The 24156-nt window shown below is 46.1% G+C and overlaps 1 protein-coding gene across 1 annotated transcript in view; it reads right to left on the bottom strand.

The window, feature by feature from the left end:
- Window positions 1-24156, bottom strand: part of LOC115093623 (sodium channel protein type 2 subunit alpha-like) — a 655694-nt gene that overhangs the window by 9229 nt on the left and 622309 nt on the right. The window contains exons 26-27 of the mRNA XM_029605639.1: window positions 21513-21610; window positions 18054-18324 (exon numbers count right to left, since the gene is read on the bottom strand). Of these exons, the coding sequence (XP_029461499.1) occupies window positions 18054-18324; window positions 21513-21610 (369 nt within the window). The remainder of the gene's footprint in view (window positions 1-18053; window positions 18325-21512; window positions 21611-24156) is intronic.

Genomic DNA, 24156 nt, shown 5'->3' on the forward strand with positions numbered 1-24156 from the left:
GAACAGAAATTGCATAAATAGTAAACATCCCACACCAAAATAGCACCAATTTCCAGTACTCAAACAGAAAACACCTTACTTAAGAAAAGGCAACATGGAAAATATTACACCAGGCCTTAAGACACTAATACACCTTATATTGTTGCGCGCCCAGACCGCGTTCAGCCCGCGCACCGGCCTGCTCACCTCTCCAACTCCTCTGCAGGTCCCGGGTCGGCATCTCCAGCAGCAGCAGCAAGCTCCTCCAGGCCTCGGCATCCTGCGGCGGATGTCGCCGGGCCTTCCTCAGTGCACCATGCCTCACACGTGGCGCAGAAGGTTAAGGCTGAAGAAATCTGATTCACCAAGAGTCAATAAGAGACTTTGATCATAAGGTTGTGGGTTCAAGTCCTCACATCTATGAATCCAAGAACAACTGATTCTAAGCTCGTGGGTTCAAGCTTCCACATCAAGAATTCCAAGAACATCGATGCCACTTGGACCATCACTGTCCTGTTCAGTTGCTTGCCCCAGACCTCGCTCCTGCCGACCATCTCCTGGAGTCCTGCAGTTCTGTCCGGTATCCCATGTTCATTGGTGACCGAAGACCCTGGCCCAGTTGGGATTACCATCGAGCACAGCATTGGGTCGACACTTTGTGTGTACTAGTTTGCCTCTGTGTCTCATCACCTGTTCCAGTCCTGTTCCAGTGTCTGTCTGTTCCTGCATCCCCCCAGGTAGTACCTCTTGGACTGACTATCTGGTACTGACCTCTGCCTGCTCTTGACCATGCTGATCACTGCCCTGATACTGACCTCTGCCTTCTCTTGACCATGCTGATTGCTGCCCGGATACTGACCTTTGCCTGCCTCCTTGACCATGGCTGATCTCTGGAACCTGACTCCCTGCTTTGACTGACTACTCTCGGTCTGATCCTTGGAACTTTGCCTCTGCGACTACTGACCATGCCTCCTGGATTCTGGCCCTGCTCCTAGCCTTGACATTGCAGACACTGTACTGGCCTTCCTTGATTCCTCAGGCCTCCAATCTAGACATCGACCACCCACCCTTGATCCTGGTGGGCACACCTTTGAACTTCTTTTCTAGGAGACCCTGTAAGGCCCACCTAAGTCCAAGCGGCCCAGGTCTTCTCGAAGCAGAAGGCAGACACGTTACTTCCATTACGCAAACTGAATTGCCCTATAGAGCTTCTGCCAGGCACGATGCCTCCCAAGGGCAGAACCTATCCATTGTCTCGTCCAGAAACCCTTGCCATGTCTGAGTATATTAAAGAAAACCTAGAAAAAGGGTTCATTAGACCCTCCAACTCTCCCGCAGGAGTGGGTTTTTTCTATGTTACGAAAAAGGACGGAGGATTACACCCTTGTACTGATTATAGAACGCTTAATGCCATAACCTGAAAAGACTGGTACCCGTTACCCTTCATCAGCGAGCTGTTTGACTGCCTCCAAGGGGCTCGGATATTTACCAAGTTGGATCTGAGGGGTGCATACAATCTTGTGTGCATCCAACTGGAAGATATTTGGAAGACCGCATTCAACACTAGGGATGGTCACTACGAGTACATCGTGATGCCCTTCAGCATATGTAATGCCCCCGCTGTCTTTCAACATCTCTTGAATGAAATTCTCCGAGACCTCTTATACTCCTTTGTAGTCATATACCTGGACGACATCCTTATTTTTTCTAAAGATCTAGAATCACATTGGGATCATGTCAAGACCGTACTTCAATGCCTAAGAGAGAACCACCTCTACATCAAATTGGAAAAATGTACCTTCGAGCAAAACCACTTGCCCATCCTAGGGAATATCACCTCCGATTGAGGATTCTCTATGGACCCAGAGACACTTCAAGGAATCCGAGACTGGCCTCAGCCAGTTGGCCTTCATGCTTTGCAATGCTTCTTTGGTTTCACTAACTATTATAGAAGCTTTATTGCTAATTATTCTACCCTAGCCGCTCCACTCACCGCCATAACAAAGAAAGGGGCTAATACCCGTGTATGGACTCCCAAAGCACAAGCCACATTTCAAACTCTAAAAGAGGCATTCTGCTCCGGCCCTTGCCTGCAACACCCATACCCAAGATGCCCATTCGTCGTAGAAGTAGATGCATCTGCTATTGGAGCTGGGGCAGTATTAAGCCAATTTTCTCCCAAGGGTACACTGATACCATGTTTATTCTATTCGCACAAATTCTCGCCTACAGAACAGAACTATACAGTCGGAGATCGGGAACTCCTAGTGGTCAAGTTGGCCCTCCAAGAGTGGCATTCCTGGTTGGAAGGGGCGCAACATAAATTTACCATTTTCACTGATCATAAAAATGTCGAACACCTAAAAGAAGCACAACTCCTGAATCCAAGGCAAGCCCAATGGGCGCTGTTCTTCAATCGATTCAATTTCGAACTGTGCTCAAAAAACCTCGCACAGATGCGCTCTACAGATCTTTTGAACCAGAAGACATTCCCGATGTTCCAAGACATATTATTGACCCTGTCTGTGTATCTCTTGCAGTGACCACTATGGTTCCTGTCAGAAAAACTGTTGTTCCACGTAGATTACGTGAGCAGGTTCTTAAATGGGCTCATGATTCTAAGTTAGCAGGACATCCGGGCTGTGCAAAAACCCTCGAGATGGTGCAGAGATTTTACTGGTGGCCCAGTATGGTGCAAGACTCCCGCAACTAAGTAGATTCATGCCCCATCTGTGTCCAACAGAAACCCCCTACTGGGCGACCATGGGGTCTCCTCCAACCACTTCTAGCTCCTACTGAACCTTGATCAAGCATATCGACGGATTTCATCACGGACCTACCACTGTCACAGAACAATACAGTGATCTGGGTCATCATTGACCGTTTTTCTAAAATGGGTCACTTCATTCCCCTGCAAGGCCTTCCATCGGCCCCAGAATTGGCCAAATTGTTTCTAAGGCATGTCTTTCGCCTCCATGGTCTCCCCAAAGAGATCATATCAGACCAAGGACAACAGTTCGCTGCAAGGTACTGGCACTCCTTATGTAAAAAATTCAACATCACCTTGAATCTCATGTCGGCCTATCACCCCCAGGCCAATGGCCAAGCAGAAAGAACCAATCCGACCCTGAAGACCTTCCTCCGCTCATATGTGAAGGACCAACAGGACAATTGGTCCGACCTGCTGTCCTGGGCAGAGTTGTCGCATAATACCCACGTCACTGCTGCCACCGATGTATCACCATTTTCTGTGGTGTTTGGTCGACAACCATGGTTACCGCTGCCAGTAACCCTTGCTGTTCCATCACCAGCCGCTCAATTCACAGCTCACACCATTCATCAGGTGTGGAGTCAGGTTATAGAATGCCTCAATCAGGCCGCCAAATATTGTAAGCATACATCAGATGCTCACAGACGTCCTGCTCCACTCTTCCGTCCTGGCCAGAAGGTGTGGCTGAGCACCTGACACATAAGGCTGTGACTCCCCTCACATTGTCTGGCACCTAAGTTCATCAATCCTTTTCCAGTACTCTGGAGAGTGGGAGTAGTGTCCTACCAATTACTACTGCCACGTGCCATGGGTATTTACAACACTTTCCACATGTCCCTGTTGAAGCCGCTAGTCCTATCCTGGCCCTCTCACAAAGAACCCTCGCCACCTTGGATCTCCACAGAACCAGATTCCACTCTCCAGGTAAGAGAAGTCCTTGATGTCCGTCAGCGTCGTGGCAGATGGGAATATCTCTTATCCTGAAAAACCATGCCTGCATAGATGGAGGCCTAGAAAGGGGGGGGGGGTACTGTTGTGCGCCCCATCCGTGCTTGGACCTGCTCACCTCTCCAACTCCTCTGCAGGTCCCGGGCTGGCCTCTCCAGCAGCAGCCGCAAGCTCTTCCAGGCGTCGGCGTCCTGTGACGGCAGTTGCCAGGCCTTCCTCAGCACACCAGGCCTCACTTGTGGCACAGAAGGTTAAGGCTGAAGAGACTCTGATCCACCATAGAGTCAATAAGAGACTTTGATCATAAGGTTGTAGGTTCGAGCCCCCACACACTGGCACTTCCAAGAACAATTGATTCCAAGCTCGTGGGTTCAAGCCCCCACATCTATGAAGCCAAGAACAATTGATTCCAAGTTCGTGGGTTCAAGCTCCCACATCAAGAATTCCAAGAACATCGATGCCACTCGGACCGTCGCTGTCCTGTTCAGTTGCTTGCTCCGGACCTTGCACCTGTCGACCGTCTCCTGAGTCATGCTGTTCCATCCGGTATCCCATGTTCATCAGTGACCAGAGACCCTGGCCCGATTGGGATTACCATCGAGCACAACATCGGGTCAACGCCATGTCTGTACTAGTTTGCCTCCATGTCTTATCACTTATTCCAGTCCTGTTCCAGCGTCTGTCTGTTCCCCCCAGGTAGTACCTCTTGGTCTGATTCTCTGGTACTGACCTCTGCCTGCTCTTGACCAAGATGATTGCTGTCCGGATTCTGACCTCTGCCTGCCTCTTTGACCACATCTGATCTCTGGAACCTAACCCCTGCTTTGACTGAATACTCTCGGAATGATCCTTGGAACTTGACCTCTGTGACTACTGACCATGCCTCCTGGATTCTGGCCCTGCTCCTAGCCTTGTCATCGCAGACACTGTACTGGCCTTGATTCCTCAGGCCTCCAATCTAGACATCGGCCATGCACCCTTGATCCTGGTAGGCACACCTTTGAACTTCCTTTCTAGGAGACCCTGCAAGGCCCACCTAAGTCCAAGCGTCCCGGGTCCCCAAGGGCTCCTCCTAGGGGGACCGTGGGCTTCAGTGGTGAAGCTCCAGCTAGACTCTGTCTCTTCCTGTGCTCCACATCCTGGTGGCAGGTGCTTCCTGAGTCCTACCAGGGAGCCACCCTGCTTCAGAACAAGGGTCCACCTCTAAGCACAACACCTATTAGGAAAAACGGACCAAGTCAGGCTGCTATAGAGCCCTACACAGAAACTACACGCCAGCAGAAAACCTCACCTGAATCACATGTGCTGACCCTCACCTAGCAAAGAATAGAGAGACCAAAACGCATAACTGGAAGCATGCAGACAAAAACTGAATTGGAAACTGCAACAAGCCAGAGAGACTGTATGCAGTGTAACAAAGGAAAAAAGAGAAACATCACCAGTCCTTATAAAACTAATCAAGAAATGTAAAATCAATAGCAGCAAAACCATAGTAACAAAAATAACAGATTATTTCAAAACAGCTGATGAATGGAATATCCAATATTAAAAACTCATAAAAAATTTCTAGATACCAATAAAATATTTCAAAATAGCAGACACAAAGGCCCAATAATTAAAAATAATGATACAAAAAATGTTTTGCTCTGCATACCTGGGAACATTTGATATCCAGGTGTTCTGAGATTGTTTTGAATTAGCAGGAGTTTGCTTGCAACTTTCTCCTCTCTCTATCACACACAAGCTCTCTCTCTCACACTGGCTCTCAATTGCTCACATATACATGTTTTTTTCTCTCTCACTTATTATATAGACTCTTATTTATTTATTTATCGAGTTTTATATACAGTCATTTGGTTTCGCCATCATAACGGTTTACAAAGTTTCAATCGGGGGGAGATGATTAAATGGGAAGTAAAAGGGTTGTAGTCATGGTCAGGTAGAAGCGTGGATGTGATCAGAAGCAGGTCGCATCAGGTAAGGTTAGGTCTAGTAAGGGTGCAGAGTGAGGTAACATTAGGGTAGCAGTTTGCAGTTGGTGGTCTTAAGTGTTCAGGTAGTTGTGTTGTCTGGTTGAAATAGGGGTGGTTGTGCCTGTTTAGGAGGTCTGTTGTGAGGGGTCATTGGGTCGATCATGGGTGTCGTTGTATGCTTTGATGAACAGCCAGGTTTTTAGATCTTTCTTGAGTGATTTTAAGTTGGGTTGCATCCTTAGTTCTGTCGGAAGTGTGTTCCATATTTTGGGACTGGCGATGGAAAAAGCTCTTTCTCGGTTTGTTGTGAGTTGTGCTGTATGGACGGAGGGAGTTTTCAGGAGTCCTTTGTTGTTTGATCGTAGGTTTCGTTGAGGATTGTGTGGGCTGATGTTTATGGCTGACCAGTTTGATTGCTCTTTATGTAATAGTTTGTGGGTGAGGGTCAGTGTCTTGTATTCAATCCAGAATTTTATTGAGAGCCATTGTAGGGATTTGAGGATATGTGTTATATGTTCCTGTTTTTTTGTGCCTGTTAGGATTCTGGTGGCTGTGTTTTGTAGGATTTGAAGTGGTCTGATGTTGGATTAGGGATTTGCATCTGGTGCATGATCGTTTGCGCTTTCCCACGGATCGGCATTTTTATTTTTAGTAAAAAATCATTTTTCGGCTTAGTGCACACTAACGGGAGTTAGCGCATATTAACTCCTGTTAGTGTGCACTAACAAAAAAATAACAAAAAGTAACAAAAAATAACAAAAATAAATGTTTTTTTGTTAGTGCGCGCTAACTCCCGTCAGCGTGCACTAATGGGAGATAGTGCATGCTAACTCCTATGAGCGCACAGTAACCCGAAAAACGATTTTCATGAAAATTCAGGGGAAAAAGTGTTCGTTTCATGTTCTACCCGATATATAGCGAATAAAGAAATATCGTACGATATTTCAATTCATTATAAAAACGATTCACATCCCAACTCTTAATTACACATTTACACACACACATGCTGTCTGTCTTTTCACACTTACACATACAGGCTTTCAGTTGCACACATACATGCTGTCTTTTCCTCTCACACACAGACTTTCATTCACATGCTTACACACATGCGCTCTCTCTTTCTCTCATTTACACACAGGATCTCATTCACATACTCACATGCTCCCTCACCTAAACCAGCTTTCAATCACACACAGACACACATGGTCTTTCTTTTACTTATACACAGGCTCTTAATCATACATACACATGATCTCAATCACACACAAAGGATCTCAATCACACATGCATACTCTTTCCCACAAACAGGTTTTCAATCACAAACTTACCCATACAGGTTCTCAGTCATATACTTCTATTCATGCTATCTCTCACACACAGGCTCTCAATCATATAAATTCTCTCTTTCACATATACAGGCCTCAATCATTCACATACATGCTGTCTCACGCATGCACACACACACAGCACCTCAAACACATATGCTTGCTCATTCATTCATTCATTCACTCACTCTCCCCCCCTCCCCAATTAGCGACAGCAGCAGCCTCTTCCACTTCCACTTTCAATCCTAAAGGCAGCAGCAACCTTCTTCACTTTCAGCCCTCGCGGAGAAAGGAGTCCCATCGGCCATGGGGGTTGACGTTGTTCTTCATTTTTCTCCGAGCCACGCTGCTCATTCCTCAGGCTACGCCTCTCTTCTCTTCTTTGGGCCAACACTGTCCGCACTAGCATGGTCTCTTCTTCCCACGCACGCACCACTTCCTCTTCCGGGCCGCGGGGTTGGGGGGCGGGAAGGAAAGAGCATGCTGGTGCCGCTGACTCCAGCTCTCCTGCCGCATTCTGCCTGGGCTATCAGCGTTTTAAGCCCGGGTGGAGGACCTATTTTGCTCGGATAGGGGGAGCAGCTGGGTCAGCAAGGAACCAGGAAGTGTGGCGACACACCTGCGTGTGTTTGGTGACACACTCGTGTGTCACGACATACTGGTTGAGAACCACTGTCCTAAGCACAGAAATAGGTGGGACTCACATAAAAGGAGCCCACCCTTAACTGCAGCGCTGTCCCTACGTGTGTATGGAGAGAAGAGGGTGGGGGGTGAGGCGCTGGCGCATAACCCCCCCCCCCCCCCGCGGGCATGCATGCCCTCCTCGGCCTCTCCATGAGGCAAAAACGAGCACAGCATCATAACCCCACCCCAGGGCTATGACGCGAAGAAGAGGTGCCGAGACAACAATGGATGACGTCGTAGGCCCTTTAAAGGGCCACGACACCCGGAGGGCGATCCTTTTCGGATCACTCCTGGTGAAAAGAAGAGCTTGTGGGCAAGCAGATCCCGGCGAGCAGGCACGTGGCAGCATTCACCGAGACGGGAGACCCAGCGCCGGCAGGCCCGGAGAGGCAGCTTGCTGGCCCACGCCCCTCCGGTTTGGAGGTCCTCCTGCATTTTTTCCTTGCCAGCTTGCCGGCCCGTGTCATGTCTGAGTTCCCCCGCTGGGACGCCCAGGTGATTCTCTCTTTTCTTTGTCTCTTCTTTCTGCAGCGCCGGGCACCCCTGCGTTCCGGGTGGGCCGCCGGCTCCCGGTCTCCACTGTGCTCCCCTGCCCCCTATATATATATATATATATATATATACAAAAAGAAAAGAAGAAGAGGCAACTGGCTCAGTCCGGCCGCCTCCCCCGCCCGCTACCTCTGGGCTTGTGGCACGCCCTTCCTGGCAAAAAAAAAAAAAAAGGGCAGGGGGCTGCGTGCAATCCCACAGAGAGGGGCTGACACCGAGTTTGTGGGTTCGTGCCTTGCCGGAGCAGGCTTGTTTTCCCCCAGCCCCCCCCTCGCAGCAGGGGGTGGGTCGCCACATGCACCGACATTGTTCTGTGGAGATGGGGTGGGAAGATTCTTGCTCCGGGGGTGCCAAGGGGTGCGGGCCGGCGGGGTTTCAGTGGGAGTGTTGGGGTGGGAGACGTCTGCCTCGGATGTGCCGCGCGGTGCAGACTGGAGCCTGTTTTGTTCACCCGATCGGGGGCTTCGGCCGCCCCGGTGGCCGCTGACACTGTGCTTGGGATGGCTCCCCTTGGGGGGGTCTGGGCCGTCCATGTGGCCTCCAGTTTTGGTGGGTGGAGAGGGAGCTAAGGGGCGTATGCTGGGTGGACTTTTGCGGCTGTTCCGACCCCCGGACTCCAGGGTGGGAGCACCCCCGGCTACTGCCCCCCCCCCCCCCCACAAGTGTTTTGGTCGCTTAAAGCTTGGTGCCTCCACTAGAGAGGGAGATGAGCCCCCCTGGGCATGGCTTAGTGGTGGGTGGGCCGGGCCGCCCACATCGGCGGCGGCTGCTTAGCTTTTCTTTAAAAAATTTTTTTTTTATAAATAATTAAAAAAATGTTTTGATATAAATAAATTCCTGCAAGGAGACACCATGGCCTGATGGGAAGGAGCGCAGGAACAGGGGCCGGCCCCTTTTCAACTGGTGGGAACGGAGGTTCCAATGAGGGTCCTGGGGATCCAGAGGTAGCAGACAGTGGAGTGGGGGGAATTCTGGGGGCAGAGAGCTATGTTGTTGAACCCTGCTTAGGGAGGTAAGCGGTCAGGGAGTACGAGCAAGCTGTATAATCTAGCGTTCCCATCTCCCCCCCACAGGCTGTTGGGGGCGGTGGTATTGGGAGGAATGTGGGATTAAGGGGCCACGCCTTCACAGGTAGCACAGGCGGGCAACCCAAAGAACCAATGCTTACAAAAAAAAAGAAACATTTTCCTATAGGATATATGCATATTAGGGAAGGAGGTTTTTAACATATTACATATCATTCACAGGATACAGTGGTAAATTAATATGTCATCCGGTCTCGATAGCATCACCTTAAACACAGCAGGAAGGAGGGCAGAACAGACAAATATGAGACCCCGCACAGGACGCTCAGCGACGGCTGGACAAAAAAGGGGGAGGACGCAAGACATTGAGCCGAGTACCAGGGGAAGAAGGAGGACAAGAACAGGAGGAGGAATAAGCGGAGAAAAGCACAGACATGATGAGAGTACGTGCCCCAGAGGAAATCAGGAAAGCCAAGCAACACCAGCGCTCAGCCCGGATGCGGGGTCAAGAGAAAACGGAACCACGACTGAAGGGCCACAGCAGCAATCCCTGGTTAATGTAACTACACAAGAAACTACATGTCCGAGCAATACCAGAGGTCAACAGACACAAGACAATGATATGCAGGCGCCGGCGGGAGGCAGTAACCAAATGTGCCGAACACGGATAGTGCCAACTGGTATTCAAGACCACCTTGGGGACCTGGTGCCCAAGGCACCTACCCGACTTGGAACCACGGAAGGCCATGGGAAAGCGGGCCTTATGGAGGAATTGGTAACTACCCTTTCTATCAACCACTGTGGTGGGCATGGCCATCCCCGCCACAAGGGACATACCTACATCAAGGAGGACAAGCACATAATGTGCCAACCCAGAGCAGCGAGAGAGGAACAGGTACACAGGATGCGGAAAACGAAAGAGACAGCTCTCTCTATGGTGACTTCGGCACCTGAGAAGGAAGCGGCCAGTGCGGAGAGGCAGAGCGACAAAGAAGAACATGACAAGAGAAGCAGAGCCAGGAGGAGACAACAGGTGGCAACCTGGGAGAGACAACACGACAGACGGGAGAACAAAACTCGGGTGAGTCTGGGGACAAGAATGGGGAGAAGGGGCATAAGACACCCGCGGTCGATGCTGGAGTGGGTGGCAAGAGGCGCAAGGCAAAGCGCAAGCAAAGGTCTAGCCACAGCTCCGACAGCACCTCCTCCACCTCCACGTCTGACTCAGACAGTGATAGTGAAATACCAGTAGCAAACAAGACAGAGGACAAGAATTCCAGAGGTCCACCCGCATTGACCACACTATCAGAACCATGGGAGGCAGTCCCGAGATGCTTAAGAAAAAACATTATAAAGAGGAAATACATCGACATATTTAGCATCCTACAAGGGAGACGCAAAACGGCGGATCGAAAGAAATTCAAGGATGGGACGGCATCAGTCGCAAAAGAGCTAAGAATATCCAAGAACATTGTGAACCGAATGTCAGCCTTCCTGCACATGATAAGTGTAGTTTGACGCCATGACCCATCACAATACGGGCCCATGCTGACATATGTGGTGAACATCATGCAAGCGTATAAAGATCATGACAACTGGGCATGGCTTAACTACAATGAAAAATTGAGGGACAAAATGGAGGAAAATAAATTTATGACATGGGGCACTCAGGACGTCAGCTTATGTATGCAGCAAATGACATGAAAACCCATGGACCCGCCCACGAAGCTCCAGAAGAACATCACCTAGCAGGTTTTCCGGAAGGCCACCGCAGTCACATGACAACACCTGTTGGCGATAGAACAGAACAACGTGTACGTTTCAAGACTGTAAATTCAAGCACGTGTGCTCTGGGTGTGCAGCGCAACATCCATTAACCAGATGCCCCAAGAAGACGGTGGCGGGGAGTAAGGCTAAAGCGAATTGAGGAGGAATATTTCAAAAAAGCTTGCTTGCCCATTAACTTAGAAAAGATGAAGCCATGGCTTGAAGCTTATCTGAACCGACAGAAAGCGGAAAAGTTAATACAAGGTTTTCAGAATAGATTTATCATACCGATACAAGGACACATCAAGAATACAAGGAATAGCAATGCACAATCAGCAACAAGACACGCGGACCTGGTTCAAGAAAAGGTTGAGAACGAACTGGCACACGGGAGAATGGCGGGTCCATTCCACGAACAACCATTCAAGAACATGTGCCTCTCACCACTGGCAGTGATCCCCAAAAAGGAAAAAGGAAAATACCGTCTCATTCAAAACCTATCATATCCCCCAGGAACCTCTGTCAATGATATGCTGCCGCAGGCAAAATGCAAGGTCCAATACGCATCATTCGATTCGGCCTTGGCACTGCTCAGGACATGTGGAGTGGGCACGAAGATGGCAAAAGCTGACATTGAATCAGCTTTCAGACTCCTGCCAGTGCACCCAGACAGCTTTCCTCTATTGGGGTTCACATTCAAAGGAAAAGTTTTCTTTGATAAATATATGCCAATGGGATGTTCCATCTCGTGCTCGTACTTCAAAATGTTCAGTTTGTTCTTACACTGGGTCATAACACAGAAGACAAATTCGGAAAATATGATACATTATCTGGATGTCTTCTTATTCGTCGGGCCAAAAGGTACAAACACATGCGACTACTTACTGGGAGAATTCTAGGCGACCGCAAAGGAATTAGGGGTACCGTTGGCACACGAGAAGACGGAAGGTCCAACAACTATCCTATCATTCCTAGGTATAGAGCTGGACTCCACCAGAATGGTTGCAAAACTCCCGGAGGAAAAAGTAAGAAGCCTGCACATAGCCATACAGTATACAATGTTGAAAAAGATTACCCTGCGGACAGTGCAATCCATGCTGGGCACTCTGAACTTTGCATGTAGGGTCATCCTATGGGACGGGCATTTTATGCAAGATTGGCGGCGGGTAACAGCAGGATAAGACACCCCCATCATTTCCTCAGAATATCGAAAGAAATACGAAAAGACTTAAAGATATGGAAGGAATTCCTGCAAGATTTCAACGGAGTATCCGTCATTCAGGAAGCTCCGCTTTCCAACAGAGACTTGGACATACTCAAGGACGCATCAGGCGGCTGGGGTTTCGGGCGCCATATGCCAACAGGCATGGTGCGCGGAACCATGGCCAGCAGAGTGGAGAGACAGCGGACTCACAAAGAACATAACATTTTGGAGCTATTCCCCATACTGGTCACTCTGGTACTATGGAACGACAGGCTGAGGAATAAACATGTCATTTTCCGGTGCGACAATAAAGCTGTTGTTCAAGTATTAAACGCGCAATCAGCAAAGTGTCCAAGAGTGGTCAATCTTCTCAGGGAGGTGGTGCTGACGGCATTGCAAAATAACATTACATTGCGAGCTAGGCACGTGCCGGGCACAAGTAACAGTGCAGCGGATGCCCTGTCTCGTGCTAAATGGCATTTGTTTTTCAAACAGGTGCCAACAGCGGAAAAAACAGGGACAGTCATGCCGGCACACTTATGGAGAATTGGTCTGAAACCCACCATGGACCTAGTGCGCAGATCTGTTGGCACCATCCACATGGAGGGCATATTGCAGAGGGTTATGATCATATCACAGCCTTCCTCAGAGAAAGGGATGGAGGCAAGGGACCGGTCAGCAACGACATGATCATCAATTATCTAGCCGCTTCGAAAGAAAGAGATGCATCCAGAAATGCGGTTGGTGGGGGGTTAACAACACACTTGGCATGGACGGCATTCTTCTTTAAGGCGAAGGGCTGGGGGGACCCACCAAGTCCTTCATAGTGAGGAAAATGATGAACAGGATGGGCAAAGAAGTTAGCCGTACCAGCGACAGAAGGCATCCCATCACGCATGACATGTTACGATCACTTTGGACTATCCTCTCTTCCATATGTTCCTCGGACTTCGAACAGGAACTATTTCGCCTGGCATTTTCACTTGCATTCTTCGGGGCCATGCGAGTGAGCGAACTGGTAGCTGCCAACAAAGACGACTATGGGCAGAGTGGGTTACTTCTAAAGAACGTGACATTGACAACAGACACATTGATGAAAAACGGATCAAGAAGGAAGGGGAGCTACGCTGCTATTAAAACGTGTAGCGGAGTGCGAGACTTGTCTGATACTCAACATAAGGAGATAAATACAGTTGAGGCCAGGAAAAGGAGTGCATCTACTGATACACAAGGATGGTTCCCCGCTTACCAGATACCAGTTTGCAGCAGTGTTAAAAGCGGCAATTCAAAAGATGAATCTGGACAACAAAAAATTCACAACACACTCATTTAGAATCGAGGCGGCAACAAGTGCAGTGCAGGCTGGGCTGAAAACATCCACAATAAAAAGAATCGGACGGTGGCGCTACAACGCGGTCAACACATATGTCCGCTTGGATAAAGTAAACATGGATAACCATGAGTGTTGATTATATTTTCACAGATTCGCGAGGTGCACAGCGCTCAGCCTGGATCATGGGACACTCTTATGTGCATTGGGCCACGAAAAAGGCAAAAGAAAGAACATATGGGCTGCATTTAGGGCTGGCATCACGAGGATGGTACATCTCATGAATGGGAAAATCAGGTATGCGTTGGGATCAGCTAATACCCTTATTGCGGTGCATGAGAGATTCGAGGGCAGCGCCAGAAGTGCTTGTAATACATCTAGGGAGCAATGACTTGGGTGCTTCAACATGCAAGCAACTAATACAAGCAGCAAAACGGGACATGGCCGAGATTATGGAAATCTTCCCTCAAGCAGCGATATTCTGGTTTGAAATCATCCCACGTATGAAGTGGAAAGACTCAAAATTATGGACTCGGGGCAGGAAGAAAGTAAATAGGCAAATTGGAAGATGGATTCAGGAGAGAGGAGGAGAATGGATTAGGCACCAGTAGGCCGAAGTAGATTGCCCGGGCCTCTTCAGGCAGGACGGGGTTCACCTGTCAGACATTGGTTATGACATTTTTAATAATACAATATAGGAAGCCATTGAGACATGGCATGACAGAGGCAGACAACAGAGGCCGCAGCTTACAGAGCAATTGGGGGGACACGAGGCAAGGGTATTCCCTACTTCGTGCCTTGGCGGTAACCCGGGCCAGTTGGAGCCTATGGCAAGGGTTTGGGTACCGGCGGTATTGCAAGCGATTAGCGCTGGGGAAGCGCAAAAAGGTGACGGCGTAGGAAGTGCCGATGGGCAGGGCCTCCTCACTGGAGGACAAGGATTAATGCTGCCTTGCTTGGTTCCTATGGCGGGGCAGCGAGGGATATGGATTACTGGCCTGGGTACCCAGGAAGGTTTATGATATGATCTATTAATAAAAGCTGTGGCCTTATTCAACCAGCATCAGTTTCAGCGAGGTTTAATATGAGGCAAGAAAAGGGTAACACAAGATGGTATAAGGTATGGGGGTACCTCGACGGACAAAGCAGGTACCGAGTGATGACTGCTAGTGTTAAGAAAACAACACCAGAGCATATACACACAGACACACAACAGGAGTGTACAGGCACAGTATAAATGGTGCAATAAATTATACACACAAATAAAAATGGGAAAACACAGCCAGAACCACACAAACATGCCAGAAAGGCAGCACAGGAAAAGACACTTACTGACACACACTACAGACTCTGTGATGGACAATAACAGACATTTATCGGGAAATACAGGATGGATCAGTTACAAGAATTAAAGGTATTCTTCCAAGCCTCCATGCTCCCAATGGTTCTTGATCTGCTATCTTTGCAGTCTTGGCTCCTCCACTTTAGTCTCCTAGTAGTCTTCAGACAGTGTGTCCTGCTTTGACCCCCTTCATCAGGAGAAGCAGCATCATGGGGTTGAGATCAATCTGAAAAAAAATAACATCCAGAAACATGACCCTTACTACTTGCCTGAGTTCACCAATTGCAAAGTATTCTTCTAGATATAAGGTTCACTCTCCTACTAACAGCTTACATTGGATGCGTCAACAATGTGTTTTTTTCACATAAAAAAAAATAAACAAAGAATAAGGCATGGTTGACTTAAAACTAACTTACTTGAGTTGGCAAGAGGACCCATGAAGGTTAGACCTCCTCTTCCCAATATAGGTCCTGGAGGACCTGCTGGATGAACGTGAGTGGGTAGCTGGAAGGCTGGAGGTAGTATTGGCTCAGCTGCTCCCTTTGACTGCCAATGTATCACAGGCTCATGATAGCTACCTTTTATACTGTGTCCAGTGCTGCTATTATGTCAGTGACTTACCAGCACTTAATGAGGCCAGGTCTGATTGTGATGCCGAAACACTGCTGAGTGGCATGCCATACTCTTTGGGGATTCAAAATTTCAGACTTCAGAATAAATGCAAGAAGAGGGAGTGGCAACAGTCCCTCTTTGAATTCCATCGTTATCCACCGGTCGCTGCATTGCATACTTCCCTTCGTAAGTAGTGACATTCATCCCTGTTTAGAGGCCTATATGAGGTACGCAAGACATTCATGACATCCTGGACCAGAAGTAACTATGTCATCCAATATGTTCGATGGCAGTGCTATAGAAGGTGTGAGGATGTATATCGAGGAAGACATGCATGGGTTTCAAAGATACAAGACAGACGATTCACTGATGGATTCCTGTACGAGAGAAATTGGGATCCATTGGCCAGTGCCACTAACATTGCTTGGCTATATGGAAAGGGGATGGAAAATATTGAGGTTATACCACAAATACAAGAGAAGTGGATGCTTTCAGTGCAGTGTGGACAGGATGGAGACTAGAGTTTGTGATGATGGGAATAAGTGTTTTTGGTTACTTTATGCTAGATTTACATACCAGCAGTTCATCCTGCCTTGCAGTTTGCTAAGACACTATTTGTTCTTTTGGTACAGAAAGTAGTGTTTTTTCTCCGAGTATGTGAGTGCTAGTATTTTACCCATTGATTTCTAGGAATCCAGGTTGAACTAATGTTTCAGAAATTAAACAATTAGACAGTAACTTTCAAACTGGCATGCGGGCACACTTTGGCACAAGTACATCAGTTTGCATCCAGATACGCGGCCATTTTATAACTTGTGCGCGCATATGCATGCAGGTTATAAAATAGCCAGACTGCATGCACATGTGCACCCAGTTTTAAGTGGGCATGTGCCTATAGTATGTGCATACATTCTACGTCTACTGCATAAGTCGGGAAATTTTAAAAGGTGCCTATGTCACTATTTTGTCCACCAGTTTGCCCAGTTAACAGCTAAGTCTTCCAAACCCCCCTCCCCCCCCCAGTTTGATAGTCTGCACTCCCCCCAGTTACATCAGACCCTTTAAACCCATGAGAAATGGCTCTTTCTTTATATTTTTAAATTTACACCTCCTCCCTGCGGCAGAGGATGAGGGTGTACACCCAGGCATGTACGTATATACATGCATATCTCTTGGCCACACAAGGAACCACCCATGCCACTCTCAGACCATGCCCATGACCTGCTCCTTTTAAAAACCTTTTGAAAGGTGCATGGATCTGGGAAGCTTTTACATTTTGGTGGGCGCATGCCAGCCTGAGTTGTGTGTGTATCTCATGATTCGGTGAGTGCCTTGATTTTAAAATGCAACTCTTAGGCTGTATATGGAGTGAAGATTAGGCTGGTTTCTTCTCCTTAATTTGTGTTGATATCATGGTTCATGCAGGTGAGCAACTTGTATGTTAGATAAGGAGAAATGAGGCTCGTACATAGAGAGATGAGGCAGGTAATGCATTCCATAACTCAAAGGAGGCCCAAAATGTTTCATTATATGCTAATTTCTGTTCAGTTCACATCTATTCTTCCTCCTAAACAACCCCTGCTCCAGCTTTGAATGTCATTTCTATGCTTTCCATTTCCAATATATACAATGTTGTAAATAATTATATTCAAGGGATTAATCTACATCTATCTGTTTGTCCATAAGCATAATAATTCTCCAAAAGAGAGTCAGAAATTCACCAAATTTGGCATGCAGGAAGAAAATGTGAATAGTTCAATAACTAGAAACATTGGGTCAGTATTTTCAGAGACTGGAGCCTACAAAAAGAAATCCCCAGATGCTGCAGAATGTTGACCAGTGCTCCATTCCAAAAGCTCTCCCTCAACTTTTTTGCACTTTGATGCAAGCAGAGACTGGGAAAAATAACTGAAACAGCATTTGAAGGATGGCATCAATATGTGTCTGCAAAGCCACCTTTTCCACACTTCTGCAATCTCTCTCACACATACACACCAAATGTACTAGCCAACATAGCACCATTATAAAAAACATACACTCGATGGAAATGTTTTTATAATTCCAGAAAATACAAGTTGGTGTTATGTAAGGAAGTCCCTCATGCAGCATCTTCGAAATATGGTGCCATGTTGGGCTAGCAGAAAACCATGAGCATGGTTAATGGGAAGTAATTGTTTTCCCCTTATATTTTATAAGCAACAAAAAATTCTTTAAAAAATCATATCCAGTTTTGGGACTAATGATTATATATGACCAGAAAGCGGTGGAAATGTTATATTAACAGATTATTCATTGGATGTAACGAAGGTCCCATAATAATCAATAAAACATGCCAAATGAATAAAAGTTTACAATTTTGTAATCATATGTTGTTTTTTTGAATTGCTATTGGATATATCTGAATTGGATTGGGACTCATTTTGTGTGATTGTTCTAATTAATATCAAGGACAGCAGCAAAGTACTAGAAATGACTGAATCACATTTTTCTACCCATTCATTCCCTATACCTTTTTATTTTTTTGAATATAAGATGTTCTTACCCGCTATGGACAGAATGACAACCACAAAATCAAAAACGTTCCAGCCGATGGTGAAATAATAATGGCGTAATGAAATCAGCTTAAGCACACATTCTCCAGAGAAAAGGATAATGAAGACCAGGTTGACTTTTTGCAAGTTGTTTTCCATTTCTTTGCTTTGTTCATCTGTTTCAATCATCATTGTAACCATGTTAAGGCATATAAGAATCATGATACTGATGTCAAAAACTTGCTTTGATACAAAATCAAAGACTAGGCCTTGGAATTTATTCTGAAAGAAACAATACATGAAGTAATATATGGCTTAAAACTGTATACATATGAATGCGGTCTTTATTTTGTGAGCAATGAGAGCTGTGAACCTGGAGATGCCAGTTCAATAACCCAATTCACTGCTTGCTGCATAATCCTATATAAATCACTTACAGGACTATTTTCTAATTATTTTATTTTTTTATTTGTATAAACCTGTAATATTCTGCTACATTCCAATAAAACTGATCACAGCGAATTACAATAAAAATATTTTATGAATGTGATGTTGTTAACTGCCTAGAGCTGGTGATGGTCTACAATTTTTTTAAATAAATAAATTCAATAAAACAGAATCAGATAAAATAAGAATCATTATAGTATCTTAACATTCCCATAAACCTGCAAAAGGAACTCCCCCGCCCCCCCCATTATCTGTGTGAAATCATCCTTTGAAAATTGTCCTCTTTCTCTGCAGGCAAAAGTAGCCATGCTCTCTCTCAGCATGAGTACTTTTTTACCCATGCCACAAAGGGGCATGGGGGTGTGAAGCTAGCAGATGAGGGGGTTTCATTTTGAAATTCTTGCACGTGCTTTACAGCGCCCACCTTTCACCTGCTGCAGAGGAAGTGTAAAGTCTATGGGTAAGGAAGAACTCGCTATGCCAGCCATCCCTGCAGGGATTTTTCCTTTAAAAATTGTTATGCAGGCCCTGGATGTGCAAGCAACTCATCTATTTTGAAAACTGCCTGCTTAAAGCAGTATTTCAGTGTAGCTGGCCCCCAAAATATGGACTTACACATTCTTTGACCAAAAGTTAGATTTTCTGTAATATGAAACTAGATATTTTCTCTTTCCTGCGGCTCTCTTGCCCTCTAACACTTTGCTATGCCTATCAGACAGCCACTGAAGCACTGCATCCAGAACTAAAGCTTGAATCTAGGCAGAAAATAACTATTGATACAGCTATATTTTAGTGATATTTCTCTTCAGGGAAGCATTACATCCAGAGCTACATCTAGGCTGAAGTGATGTCTTAAATTTTCTGTCTTCAGATTGTAAGCTCTATTGAGAAAATATTTTAACCAGGTGAATTACACAATGGATGCTAAATAATATTGTTTTCAAGTTTTTACTGATGACTGACCATGATCTCCAGAGGTGTGTAACTGACTGCTAATGCTGTTAAAGCTCTTGAACATATCCACACCAATGATTAGATACACATTGGACCCCAGAGGCAGGCTGAGATCTGGAGTCTCAATGCATGGATGGGACAATGGTGCAGGAAGAAGAGCTTTAGATTCATTAGGAACTAGGGAATAGGGATGTGCAGCCAAAAAGTTTTCGTTGCATTCGTGATACGTATTCGTGGGGGGTCAATTCCGTTTCATGCGGAAGTATGGCAAATTCCATAAGTTGTCGATCTGTCAATACATTACTACGGAGAGTTAAATTCCTGTCCCAGCTAAAATTAAAATTAACTACAACCCCCCACCCTCTTGACCCCCCCCAAGACTTACCAAAACTCCCAGGTGGTCCAGCGGTGAGTCCAGAAGCCATCCCTGCATTCTCACACCCATGTTTGCTGGTTTCATCATGATGCGATAGCCTGTGTCACAGGGGCTACCGGTGCCATTGGTCAATCCCTGTCACATGGTCACCGGCGCCATCTTGTGTTCCTACCATGGCACCGGTAGCCCCTGTGACATAGTATGGGCAAAGGCTATCGGCGCCATTTTGAGTCCTGGCATCAGACGGCAGGTCGCTCCGGGACCCCCGTTGGACCCACAGGGACTTTTGGCCAGCTTGGGGGGGCCTCCTGACCCCCACAAGACTTGCCAAAAGTCCAGCGGGGGTCCGGGAGCGACCTCCTGCACGCCGGCCGTCCGATGTCAATACTCAAAATGGCGCCGATCGCCTTTGCCCTCACTATGTGTGACATATGTCACTATGTCACACTATGTGTGACATAGTGAGGGCAAAGGCGATCGGCGCCATTTTGAGTATTGGCATCGGACGGCCGGCGTGCAGGAGGTCACTCCCGGACCCCCGCTGGACTTTTGGCAAGTCTTGTGGGGGTCAGGAGGCCCCCCCAAGCTGGCCAAAAGTCCCTGTGGGTCCAACGGGGGTCCCGGAGCGACCTGCCGTCCGATGCCAGGACTCAAAATGGCGCCGATAGCCTTTGCCCATACTATGTCACAGGGGCTACCGGTGCCATGGTAGGAACACAAGATGGCGCCGGTGACCATGTGACAGGGATTGACCAATGGCACCAGTAGCCCCTGTGACACAGGCTATCGCATCATGATGAAACCAGCAAACATGGGTGTGAGAATGCAGGGATGGCTTCTGGACTCGCCGCTGGACCACCTGGGAGTTTTGGTAAGTCTTGGGGGGGTCAGGAGGGTGGGGGGGTTTAAATTTTTATTTAGGAGGCCAAATAAAACAGAAATCTGTTTAATACGTGGGGAGTTGCGATGCGTTTTGCCTCCCCACGTATTTAACAGATAGGACAAAATAAGTTGCGGATTACAAATACGTGGAAAACAGATGCACACCTCTACTAGGGAACTTTTTGGGAAGGAGGAAGCTTTTCCTGGCAGGATGGACTTCATCTTAACCAAAATAGAACCTGGCTTCTGATCCATTTATCCTGCTTTAGGGTTAGGTTACTTCAACAACTGAATATAATTTTCTCTTGTCCTCATTATTTTATAGTATTGCTATAAGTTATAGAAAATGTCATATTAATGCTTTGTCCATATAAGTTTTTTTCTCCATTTAATATGAATATTAATAGGCAGATTAGATTTTTCAGGTTATAAACTTGATTGCAGATTTTTTTTTTTTTTGATGATCAAATTGTGATGCCATAGTCAGTTACACATAGGGGACTATTACTAGCCATAGAATTATGAGATCTGGCTCTGACAGTAATGGTCTACTCTAAAGTACTAGTTCTGGTTTCTGCTAATAAATGTAACAATTTTTGTTGTTATAAAAATGTATTACTGTCAACATGACTTGTACATATCCAAAACATTTATTTTCCTATAATTGAAGGAAGATCACAAGCAAATACAAAAAAGAAAGTTCTATAAATGATGAATGCTGTATTTTTTATATCCAGTTTTTGAACAGCTTTACATTCTGTAGATATACAACTCTCAAAAACAGGATCTACAAAGTCAAATTATTTGTTACCTGTGGTCTAGGAACGGGTTTTTGTGGTTTCTTGGACCCCAGCTTTTTCATTGCATTGTAATATTTCTTTTGTTCTTCTGTCATAAAGATGTCTTGACCTCCAAAGTATAGAAACAAGATCAAAATGGGTTAAAATCATATACATATACATTTTCTAAAAAGGTTGGTTACATACATAAGGATACTAATCACAAAATTAAATTATATACACTACCTACAATAAGGAGTCATAATAACTGGTGGACTATTATATAACAAGGCTGTTAAAGAACCAAGTAATCTCATTGACTATCAATCCATGTCAACTGTATACACAATTAATCCAAAGTTACTTGCATAGGAAAAGCATATTTTACATTCTGTGGATCCAGTTATTTATACCATTAGAATATTTCTCTGTAACATATTAGATGACAGCAGTTCTGGATCATTTACCTTTGTCATCAGTAAACAACAGAGGTAAGAGATTGCTGAATTTTGTAGTTTTTGGACTTTGAGATTTTTGTACAGAATTTTGGAGATATCTGTTTTGAAAGTACTGTTTTCGGAGAAGAGGATTTTTTCCTCTTCAGCCTTTACTTTATGATGGAGCTTGAAGAGATTATCTTACCCTCCAAGGGGAAGGGATTCTTTAGAATTTACCATGTGCTGAGACTGTTGTGTTTTTTGATTATGATTTTCCTCATGTTATATGTTCGAAAAGTAAACAAAGGTAAGAGAAATAAGAAACCAATTTGGTTCTCAAAGGAGGTGGCTGATAAAAAAAAAAAAAAAGCAAAAAGAATAGTGTTCAAAAAATATAAAGGATCCCAAAAAGAGGAACACATGGAAGAATATCTGGTGAAACTGAGGGAGATTAAGAAAGAAATCAAGAAAGCAAAAAGCTGAGCAGAAGAAAGAATTGTCAAAGAGGTAAAGTGAGATGACAAAACATTTTTCAGGTATATCAGAGAAAAGTGACAAGGATCAATGTGTGGAAAGAGACAAAGAAATGGTGGAAATGGTGGAAATATTAAACAAAAACTTCAGTTTTGGTGTTCACTAAAGAAGACCATGGAGAAGGACCATCACTAGTTAACAAGACTGTGGATGGTGGTGGAGTAGATGAAACTCTGTTTACAGAAGAGAATGTATGGGAAAAGCTAAGAAAACTGAAAGTGGACAAAGCAATGGAGCCTGATGAGGTTCATCCCGGGATACTGAGGGAGCTCAGAGATGTGCCGGCGGGTTCAGGAGTTGTGCCAAGTGATTGGAGAAGAACGATGGTGGTCCCGCTTCACAAGAGTGGGAGCGGAGAGGAGGCTGGGAACTAAAGGATGGTTATCCTAACCTCGGTGATGGGAAAATTAATGGAGACTTTGCTGAAGGAAAGCATTGTGAACTATTTACAGTCAGGAGGATTGCTGGACCAAGGCAACATGGATTCACCAGGGGAAGGTCCTGTCAGACAAATCTGATTGATTTTTTGAATTAAGTGACTAATGAAGTGGATCAAGAAAGAGCACTCAATGTGATCTAATTGGATTTCAGCAAAGCTTTTGATACTGTCCCGTATAGGAGGCTTGTGAGTAAAATTAGAAGCTTGGGAGTGAGTACCAAGGTGGTAGTGTGGATTACAAACTGGTTGATGGATAGAAGACAGTAGAGATGTGAATCGTTTTAGGACGATTAAAATTATCGTCCGATAATTTTAATATCGTCTTAAACCGTTATGGAACACAATACAATAGAGATTCTAACGATTTATCATTATAAATCATTAGAATCGTGAGCCGGCACACTAAAACCCCCTAAAACCCACCCCTGACCCTTTAAATTAAATCCCCCACCCTCCCGAACCCCCCCCCCCCAAATGACTTAAATAACCTGCGGGTCCAGCGGCGGTCCGGAACGGCAGCGGTCCGGAACGGGCTCCTGCTACTGAATCTTGTTGTCTTCAGCCGGCGCCATTTTCCAAAATGGCGCCGAAAAATGGCGGCGGCCATAGACGAACACGATTGGACGGCAGGAGGTCCTTCCGGACCCCCGCTGGACTTTTGGCAAGTCTTGTGAGGGTCAGGAGGCCCCCCCCAAGCTGGCCAAAAGTTCCTGGAGGTCCAGCGGGGGTCAGGGAGCGATTTCCCGCCGCGAATCGTTTCCGTACGGAAAATGGCGCCGGCAGGAGATCGACTGCAGGAGGTCATTCAGCAAGGTGCCGGAACCCTCGCTGAACGACCTCCTGCAAGTCTTCCCTGTTGGAAAGAAATCAGTTCAACTAGGGGTCACGAAATGAAACTCCAGGGAGGACGACTCAGAACCTATGTCAGGAAATATTTCTTCACAGAGAGGGTGGTGGACACCTGGAATGCCCTTCTGGAGTTGATGGTGAAGTAAAAAATGTTGAAAGATTTAAAAGGGGCATTGGATAAACACTGTGGTTCCATAATGGTTAGAGGATGAAATGAAGAAAAGAATGCATGGGGATAACTTGCTGGTGTGGCGGTTATTACCCTTAACCACTGGGCCTTCATACTGTTGATGCAAATCCATTATTGCTCTCTGTTTCAATGGCAAGGGGAAAAGAGGAAAATGGAATTAGATTCAGACAGCAACCAACAAGGACATTGAATTTCACGGTCTGGGAATACAAATAAGAATGGGAGTA

This window comes from Rhinatrema bivittatum, chromosome 6 (assembly GCF_901001135.1).
Source record: "Rhinatrema bivittatum chromosome 6, aRhiBiv1.1, whole genome shotgun sequence".
Lineage (NCBI taxonomy): Eukaryota > Metazoa > Chordata > Amphibia > Gymnophiona > Rhinatrematidae > Rhinatrema > Rhinatrema bivittatum.